At 31.6% G+C, this 10,814-nt stretch overlaps 1 protein-coding gene across 1 annotated transcript; it reads left to right on the top strand.

The window, feature by feature from the left end:
* The first annotated feature begins 8,535 nt into the window (after nucleotides 1–8,535).
* Nucleotides 8,536–10,317, top strand: LOC141670818 (uncharacterized). Its single transcript, XM_074476830.1, has one exon. The coding sequence runs from the start codon at nucleotides 8,700–8,702 to the stop codon at nucleotides 9,909–9,911; it is 1,212 nt and encodes a 403-aa protein (XP_074332931.1). The 5' UTR covers nucleotides 8,536–8,699; the 3' UTR covers nucleotides 9,912–10,317.
* The last annotated feature ends 497 nt before the right edge of the window (nucleotides 10,318–10,814 follow it).

Below are 10,814 nucleotides of genomic sequence, written 5' to 3'. Positions count from 1 at the left end.
TTTTTATGATTCATGTTATAACTTTAGGTATTATTTTTATTCTTTTTGATTCTTATATGACTTATAATTCTACATGTATTATTTTTACCAATTTTTTGAATTTTATAAGCCATGTTTTTTTATTAATTTTATCGGTTTGAATCCTACTTTCAATTATGTTTTAAAATTAATAGGTTTATAAATTAGTCCAACTAAATAGGTTCCGAAAAATCTTAATCACGACCAAGTAAATAGACCGTATTTAAATTGAAATATTTTAGTTTAGAATTTTTTAATTTGTTGGTGAAATTCCATTTTAATAAAATAATATGAATATTACAGATGGTATATTTTGTTTTCACCCTAGAAAATAATAAATTTGTTCAAATCATATTGTGATTAGATTTCTATTTTCGTAGAACTCTAAATTATTTCCTGATAAGGTACGTTTACGTCGTATTTTAGTTTCACACGTAAAGTTCGCTTAGATGTAGAGTTCTATGTTATTTTTTAACAAAATATAGATTGTTGGAATCATATTATAATCACAGTATTTCTATTTTCGTAGAATTCTTTTTTATTTTTTTATTAAAATAATAAAATGGAATTCTTTATTTGAACTTTGATTTGAAAATGTTACAAAAAGAATTTAACCATTTTACAGTCTTGTGTTACAATAGCTAATATGGTGTTGCAAAAGAGTCTATTCCAACATATTTTTTGGTGTTACTAAAGGGTTAGGTGTGTTACAACAGAACTGTGATTAAATCTTCAACTTGTTAGCATAAAAATAGATAATATAAGTATAGGTACTCTATTGTAACACATTGAGAGATATTACCAAAATTTCAAAAAGTGTAACCGTAGACCCCTATTGTAACAGGGGCAAATCCAACACCCACTTATTTTTAAAAAGTGTAACCATAACTAAATATTTTTCTTTAGGTAACATTTTTTGCCCATTTTAACACTTTTTTGGTGTTGTTACAGGTCAAATATGGTGTAGTGTAAATGTTAGATCAATAGGTTATTATAAGGGATCAATAGGGATTGATAACAAGTTTCTACCAAGAACAATATCAGGGTTTCTCAGAAATCAATAACAAGTTTATCACAAGTGTTATGCAGAATCACTACTTTATCATGGCATTCACAATATCCTCTCTACAATCAAATCATCAGAGTAGGTAGAGTTACTTGCCTCAAATAGCTTTCCCGCTTTACAGTATACGAGCTACTGCCACCTACGACCTCTTTTCCTTTACTAGCATGAATGCCTCTGTTATCCGAATCTACAATCCAACATAAAACCCTAATTAGATACTCAATCACTCTCGACGTTTCTCAGAACGTCTAACGTTTACCCCAATCGCAACTTAACTTATAACTACATGTATCATACATAACACATTATAAAACATACTCTTATACTCTTAGCAAATATCACTAATTCACATTGCTCGACAACCAACAACTTATCCCCCTTTTTATTATAAAAAATTCGAACCATAATAATATAACCAAACCAATCTAAGTCAACATGCAACCACTTATCGATATCATGCATACTTCTAAACTACACCCAAACCATATTTCGACTTAAACTTGTTGATCAAAGATCATAACATTCATATATATCACATTATTCGACTCAAACATGTTATCCATAATCAATAAGATCGAATGACAATCACCGAGTTATCAAAATCACGAACCCAAGTAATTTAATCCATTTCTTTCTTAAAAACCAAAGCATCATACGGCCCTAATCCATCAAAATAACATGCAACTATTAAATCCACATGCAAAGTCAATTTCTACAAATCAAACTTGATTTAAATCAAATTCTAACCATAAACAATCTTTTGAACCATTTCCTTTTTGAAAACCGAAACCAAATACAATTTTTGAACAAAACCTAGCATGCATTCATAATTCTCAACATACACATTCTCTAAATCATGATTTATTCTAACCCAAATCAAACTTCACACGTTCAACAAATTTTCCAAGTTTAACATCAAATTTTTGAACTAATTTACTTATAAACCAAAAACAACATTCGTACTTTAAAAATCTATACATGCAATACTAAAAATAGAGTTTATGGACTATTAGAGCTCAGTAAATACATCATTTTGGCCCCCAACTCGAAACCTCATCGATACAACTTGAAAACACAACAAAAATCAACATACAAACAATCAATCAGTCATTTTCTTGAAAGAGATTAGGAGAACAACTCGAATCAAGTAAGAACCCGAAAGGGGTTTGTCTTTTTCGAACCAACACACGGCCACACTCTCACATGCAAACACATATACATACATATATAACTAGAGGAGCATGAATATGGGCTTAAATTGAAATTCGGCAATGGAGAAATCAAGAATCGAGAAGAGAGAGAGAGAGAGAGAGAGAGAGAGAGAGAGAGAGAGAGATGAAGAAAGATGGTGAAGAAAAAGAAAGAAAATGGGGAGATGAGGGAGTATAAATAGAATATTCTAGGGGCATTTTAGTATTAGCAAAATCCCCTTTTTCCTTTTTCTGTTTTTAACTTATAAACTAATTAAAATAATGTAATTTCTCTCCACAGTATTCACAAATAACTAAACTTTCATTTTTATAAAACAAAACACAAAACTAGCTCTTCTCTTATATTTTTAAATAAATTATTGCACAAATGGATTATTTAATATGGATTTTACAATAAATCTCCAATAATAGAAATACATTTCATAAAATCATTTTAAAATATCAAAACGTCAACATAAATCCAACTTTTATTTTTAAAAAACCCCTTGGACTATTTTAAATACAATAAAACCAACTCACACTTTGATCACATTTCTATAATTTTATAAAAATGTTTAAAGATTAATAAAATCCTTATAAATCCTTTTAAAAACATTTAAAAATTCCACAGATCTCAGATTTGAACAATCATACATCAAATTACATCCAACTTACAAGATCATCAAATATATTTCAAATTCGCACTCTTAAACACTTTAATCCCTTTTTAATACGGGTTCCGTTCACCTTGACGGCCCGACGTCACAACTTAATCCCTTAACTAACTCATCAAACTGGAACGGGTTACTTTACGTTCCCAGTTACTAATATACGACAATGACACTTAACCACAAAATCATTTAACGTTTTATTAGTTCACATAAATCCATATAAATCATAATTATAACATAAAACTATACTTTATTCATTTAATTATATCGCGAAATTCTCAGTCGCTACAATCAAGTCTACCTGAATTTATGTCCATAATTCCATTAGACATAAATTAGGGGAGATTGTTAGGAATATGTTGTAGTCTTGATGATAATTCACCAAAATACCTTAAATAAATTTATTAAGTGTCATTTAGTAGTGTTCAACGGATAACCACAATTTATCTATCCGTTGAATGAGTAGCTTATGTTAATTAGTATGTAGCTCATTCTGTAAACTATGATAACTGAGGGATTTGATAGTTATTATATTTTCTAAGTCATGTTTACTACTAGTAAGATATATTAAATAGATGGGATGATTGTAAATATAAAATACCTTGTAATTTTGTATAATTGAAAGAGTATCAACTGCTAAGGAAACATCTTCAACTTCTAAACTACAAGTTTCAACATGTGACTCTACAACCTTCAACGGATACACAATATGCCTTCAACGGATAAGCTAGTCAAGGGGTTTTCAACTGATATAAGATAAAGTTTCAACAAATGTTAACAAGAAAGTTTCAACTGATGACACTAATATAGTGTCTACGAATGACAACAATAAAGCTTCAACTGATAACATCAAAGAAGATTCAACGGATGATCAACAAGATATCAGTTGATAGTGACTTGCAGAAGCTGATAGAGTCACATGAGTTGATAGTGCACAAAAGGAATGTGGCAACATGATTATAGGTTTTAGAAGAAAATGAAGCATTTCCATTTTCATGTAAATCAAGGATTTTCAAAGATGCTATATCTTATCTAGATTGCATTGGACAAAGAAATGAAGAAACATGTGCTTGGACCTAGCTCATAGAAATATTATTCTTGTCTTATTGCACATGTAAACTTGATTCAATATAAATCAAGTGTATCAAGTATTTTTAAACATTAAGAAAGAACTCAAGAGTATAGAAAGCTGCATCTTTAGAAAACACTCTCAAATTCAAAGTTGTAAGAAAATAGTTGTAAGCAGCTGTGTGCAATTTGCATCACAGAGATTTCTTCAAATATATATCTCTCGTGGAAAGACAAATCCACTAGAAAATTTTTATTTACTTTGTGTTAGTAGAATACTTCAAAAGCTTAGTCTGCATTCTTACTTATTCAAAAACACAGTTGTATATTTATAATGAATTTTTCAGAAATAAAAAAACCTAGAATTTCATTCAACCCCCTTCTGTAATTATGTTATTGTATTGTTGGGAAATAACATAATACACAATATAACCATTGAAAATTGATTCGACAAAAATACCCTCACGGATTTAATCAGATTTAATGGAATGCATTAAGCTGTAGCAAAAATTAAAATTTCATATTGTAATTGATAGTTTTAGAACCATGGTATTTCAAGTTTTATCATCGTCAAAGTTCAGCTACACAAAGTGTATATGATGGCAAGGGAAAAAAGTTTAATTTTCGGTTTTGAAATTTCAGTTCTTCTTTAATTTACATAAAAGTACTTTCACGAGAGAAGTAAATCTAAAATTTTATATGTAAACAACAAATATCGAATGCAACCAAGGTCTTTGGCCCTGCTTTACTTTTAGCAATCAAAATGCCCTTGCTAGTTGCGGCACTGCAGGGGATCTTAGCTTTTGGTTGGCAACAAAAAGATGGTAGACAGACAAGGTGATATAGAAATGAATAAAGGACCCGCAGCAGCTCCCACTTGACAGCCGCTCAACGAATGAAGGCCTCTCTTTTCAAGTCCCCACCATCTTTTTTAATCCCTCCCAATTTCCCGTTCCTTCCACCGACCCTTTTAACAAGCCTTCACTTCACTATCAACTCATTAAACAAGTCCGAACAACTACTCATTTAAACATTTAGCAAGTCCACACACACATACTTTCCTTTTTGTTTTCATGTTGATGCAAGAAATTAAGAAAATTTCGAACTAATAGATGAATTTCGACAGCATGCATCATCAGTTCAACTGAAGTCGGATTGCCTGAGACGAGGTTATTTGATCAGTACGAACGTTTAAATCTATGCTTATTGCTGCTCTGATATACCTTGTGAGAACACAGGACCGAGTTCTCTAAACTAACTAGCTGTCTGGAATAATAGCATGACGACCTAAAGGGACAGCCCATGTAGAAACAATCTGCCTATCGTATTCGATTGCTACCTGACAGTGTTCTTGTTACAAACATATTTTTGGGCGGTTTGCATTGCTTTGCTTCGCGGGCAAGGCATTTTTAGTAAGGATTGTTATGATCATGCAGTTATTTTCTGATGGAAGGATATTTTTGTACCATGAACTGAAGTACTTCACCATATTCGTATTTACATTTAGGACTTTGATAGTATTTTTGCCCTCAGACAACACATTACCAATCTCTATATCTCATTGAATCATCTGACACTCTACTTGTGACTATTTTTGAAGTGTAAGAAATGTGAACTTTGTACTGTTTACATATATAATACGCATCACCAGTGGCTATACGTTATAAAATTGGGTGATTTCATCTTTCGGATCTCATGTGTATCATACCTTTCATTGTCTTTTTTCTATATTGATGGCAACTCCAGATGTTTAAGTTTATTTGAATTAATACATTTGATTTTTTTTATCGACCGTGCTCGAAAAATATATACCTTTATTAATAAGCAAACATTTAAAAGTGGTATTTGATTTCACTTATTTTTTTGCTACCACCACTTTTAGTTTGACTTTGGTTCATATTATAATTCTAAGTTTATTATTTTAATCCTTTTTGATTATTTTTACCCATTTTTCTTTATTAATAAATTTTTTAAGTGATACTTTATTTTCACTTATTTTTTGATTCTATCACCTTTTAATTACTTTCGATTTTTATGATTCATGTTATATATTATTTTTATCATTTTTGATTCGTATATGACTTATATTTATATATGTGTTATTTTTACCTTTTTTTTATTAATAAACGAAACCTATTTTTAAGTGTTACTTTGATTTCACTTATTTTTTAGTTCCAACACCTTTTATTTCACCTTTTATCATTCATGTTATAACTCTAAGTGTATTAATTTTGTCCTCTTTTATTCCTATATGACTTATAATTCTATATGTATTATTTTTACTAATTTTTAAAATTTTTATAAGCCATGATTTTTTATTATTTGTATATGTTTGAATCCGTTTTTGAATTATATTTTAAAATAAATAAGTTCATAATTTGTCTCAACTTAATAGGTTCCGAGAAATATAAACCACGACCAAGTAAATAGGTCATGTGGAATTTTTTAATTTGTTGGTAAAATTCCATTTTAAAAAGATGATATGAATATTATAAAAACTGTATTTTGATTTCATTACTAGGATATAATAAAATTGTTTAATTAACAATTCTATTGTTTGGGATCTAAAATGGAATCCTTTAAATTATGATATTTTGATCCCGACCCCTGTTTTGCACGGGTTATCTACTAGTTAAAATAAATAAGTGATTTAAAAGTAACAAGTTGATAAATGATTATAAGTTATATAAATGATTGGATAATTTTACTTATAAGTTAGATTTTTTTTATATAAATGAACTAAAATAGATAATTTTTAAATAAAATTATCTTACTTCTTATATATTGAGTTAGATTAACATTTAAAAATATATATATTTTAAAACTAAAATTAATAAAAATACAAAAAATCAAAATAAGTTGACAAAAAGTATGTCGTTACTAACATTAATAATAAATATTAAATTTATTAACTTATAAGTTATAAATTCAACGTGTAGAACTTATATAAAATTCGACAAACAAGCAACTTAGGTTCACCTTCGAGTAGAAAACTTCCACAATTTCTACAACAGGGCTTTTTAACTATCATCATGGAGAGACTTAGCTGCAAACTATAAAATTAACTACAAATGTGTTGGGGAGTGCTAGGTCTTCCTTGACACTTTAATATTTTAAAGCGATAAAAAATGTTATCCAACCTCAATTTAGGGATGAATTCGGATTCATGTCCTTTTACACCATTTATTTAATTTAAATATTTATATTTATATTAATCATGCAACTCAAGAGACTCTTAAATTTTTCTTTACAAATATTATAATTAATAGATTCATAAATATTTAAGGGAGAAAATTTTATTTTCTTCCAATAATTATCTTCAACTCACTCTCTATTTATATTTTTATTCTTTCAATTGAATGGAGTGCATATGAACATATTATTTATTAATATAAATTGAATGAGAAAATGTTAGGAGCTCCTCACTAGTGAGGAATGATATAGAGATTTCTAATTTTTTGAGGATCACTTGAGAGATTGTTGGCGACTATTTTTATGCAAAAATTATCAAATTTTGACCTAGGAGACTCTAAAAAGGAGTTGTTGGAGTTGTTCTTATCGGGTTAATTGGTAAAAAAAAGTATTGCACCCTAAAATTTTAAAGCTACAGGTTACAACAAAATAGATGTGACAAAACTACTTGCACAAAATGAGAAAGAAAACAGGGACTTGCTGCTGATTTCACAAAAATAATCCTAAAAAAATTGTTTACAGTCAGTTAACAATACTCAATTATTTCTTGTTCGCCTCCAGAGCTTGAATTAGGTTAGTGGAGTCTTAAAGTATAAATAACTGGTTATCGAAATCCAGATCACAACATAATCATTTTACATACTTTAACAAGGTCAATGCAAACAAAACCATGAATCTGGAAATATGTTATCATCAAGTGAAGTTAAAATGTGTACATCAGAGTGGTTCTGTCCCTCTCATTTTACTGTGCTATACGTACCCCTACGAATCTATTTCAAGAAACCTATAGAATCTTCAATGTTATTTTAAGAGAGCTCAAGGAAACAAAATTAAGATATCTTATTCATTCAGATGCAGATTACATTTGAACTTAATCTTTTAGTGCTCGGCTTGTCAGTTTGTTGTCATGCAGATGTGTATAATCTACTTTTAATATAGATAATTGCCGCCCATCATAATTAACTTACAACATACTGCTACCAATCATATGTTAGCGGCGGGTAAAAGCAAGTTGAGGTCACTCCTTATTGTATTAGCAATTTGCATGATCTCTGTGGTACAGTTTAAGCACTTAATCTTGTATTAAAACGGCTAACATCATACTTAATTTCCTTTTTTGAAAATAATCCGTCCATTCATCCATTTGCAGCTATAAAATTACACATACAGACAGACACAAAGACAAGCATCTTATGCATCTGGTTTAGGATACTTGCACATTCTATCAGTTCACAGTTTTATTCACAGATTAGTTGCATGACATATTGACATTGACATTTTAGGACTGACCTCATTTTATATATCTTAACTTTTTAAGATATTGGTGTGCCTACCTCTTCCTCTTTCTCTTCCTCCGCATTATAAATATACAATGAGAAAAAGAGACATTCTTTAAATCATTGTACACATCTACTTCCTTACTTGTTCCCACTGTATTCTCCAAAAATTTTGGAGTACATTTGTGTTCAGCTGCAAACTTAGCTCTAGCTAAGCATGGCTTCACACCAAGCACCCGAATTCGACTCAGTAAACTCAACACCACGCTCATTAGACCACCAAGAACCACGTCTCCGCTTCATGTGCAGCTTTGGCGGCAAAATCTTACCCCGCCCTCACGATGATCAACTCCGTTATGTTGGTGGAGACACTCGTATAGTTGCCATCAACCGTCAAACTACCTTCTCATCGCTACTCGAAAAGCTAGCTAAATTTGTAGGTACAACCAGTATCAGCATGAAGTACCAGCTACCAAATGAAGATCTTGATGCTCTTATTACAATAACTAATGATGAAGATATCGAGAACATGATGGATGAGTATGACAGATTGGTACATAATAATCCTCCTCACTCCAAGTTGGCTCGGCTTCGAATTTTCTTATTTCCAACTGATGTCAATTCTAGAAATAGTAGCATTAGCTCCCTTAACTCACTCTTTACTGGCTCGGCTAAGCGGGAGCATTGGTTTTTTGATGCTTTAAATGCAAGGGCCGGATCAGGCCTATATCGACTTGGATCTGAGGCTTCGTCGATTGTATCTGAAGTCCCGGATTATCTTTTTGGGTTGGAAAATTCGGATGATCCGTCTCGTGAATCCAAGTCCAAGACAGATTTGGGTTCTCCTGCTCCGGTTGTCTCATCACCATTTTGCTCCACTTCTTCGGGCTTGGGACCAACTTATACGACACCAGTTCCGGATCTTAAACCCGTTAAGACCAAGCCCGAAATCCCAGTTTCTGAACCGAAGCAGGGTGCGTTTCAAGAGGTAACTGACAGTAATGACCCAAAGTTTGTACAACCAGGATATGGCGATAATGCGATGTGGAATTATGGTCCAGGTGGTCAGTATCTGAACCCGGGAGGACAGCACATGCCAGTTTATTACCTCCCGGGTTCAGTTCCACCACCCGGAACTGTTGGTCTTCAACAGGTTCCAATGCAGGCACAATATGTACAAAGATATTCAGTGGGTCATAATCAAATCCCTGTGGGATTGCATCAGCAAGTTCAGGGTATGGGTCAGGTCTATGCAAGAGAAAGGAATCCATACGATATCCGAAGAACACCTAGTGGAGTCGGCCAACAAGAAGTTTACTATGAGGTGGGAAATGCAGCTGCAATTCCAATGTATTCAAGAATGGTGGCTCCAGGTGGCGAAGAGATCGAAGGAGCTACAAATAATTTCATTGCCGGTCAGGTCCTGTAGTATCTACCTGTTAAGTTTATTATTGTGTTAGTATCAGTTTCTGCAAGTTACTAATGATGGACCATTATAAAAGATTACGGTACAGAGTGGAATTGGATTGTACAGAGTGGATTTGATTGTTAATTCTGCAGAGTGAAAATTTGAATGCATATTAGGCGTTTGGTTCAATTTTCTCTGTTCACATATGATGTAGAAAGATGGCATTAAAATCTTCTGAGCTGTTATTATCAAATATGCGATCAAGTTGAATTTGCAGCTGTACTTGCATTAAACTATTTATACATAGATTTGCCATATTTATTTTCTGAAGGCCAAGCCTGAGTTTGGCAGTGTTCTTTGGGATAGTAGTTATACATAAGATGAATAGATATGGAGAGCTAAATCTTCTCGCAGTTTAGTTAGTTTTCAAAGATGTAAATTACCCCAAAACATTTGTAAACCTTATGAAATAAAATTAAACAATCTCAAAGATAGCAGAATGTACGCAAATGAAAATTAAATTTTAAGGAAATTCATATCCATTAAGGAGAGCAGGATATAGGACTACGTCAATACTCAATTGTTAACAACAAATGAGGTTGCGGACTATCTTGAATGTTAACCAGGCTGAAGCTGTGAGTTTCTGAATGTGGATGATCATTTCATTCTTCTTATTATTAACACAGGCTGCTCGTAGAGTGAGCTTTAGTACTGTGCCACTATACACTTGAAACTGAAGAAGTGCTGGAGAAAATATCTGTTATCACATCATTAAAATGGAAGGATTGTACTAATTGATGAAGTGTATTTTAGGAAAAGGCTTAACATTTATTTTTAGAAATACCGAGTACATATAAGACATTGATCTTGTATCCAAGTGTTGTAAAATGGATTAACCACTAGTCCTTGCACAGTTGAGCATCT

This window comes from Apium graveolens, chromosome 7 (genome assembly GCF_009905375.1).
Source record: "Apium graveolens cultivar Ventura chromosome 7, ASM990537v1, whole genome shotgun sequence".
Taxonomy (NCBI): domain Eukaryota; kingdom Viridiplantae; phylum Streptophyta; class Magnoliopsida; order Apiales; family Apiaceae; genus Apium; species Apium graveolens.
This window is presented reverse-complemented; position numbering and strand designations above follow the sequence as displayed.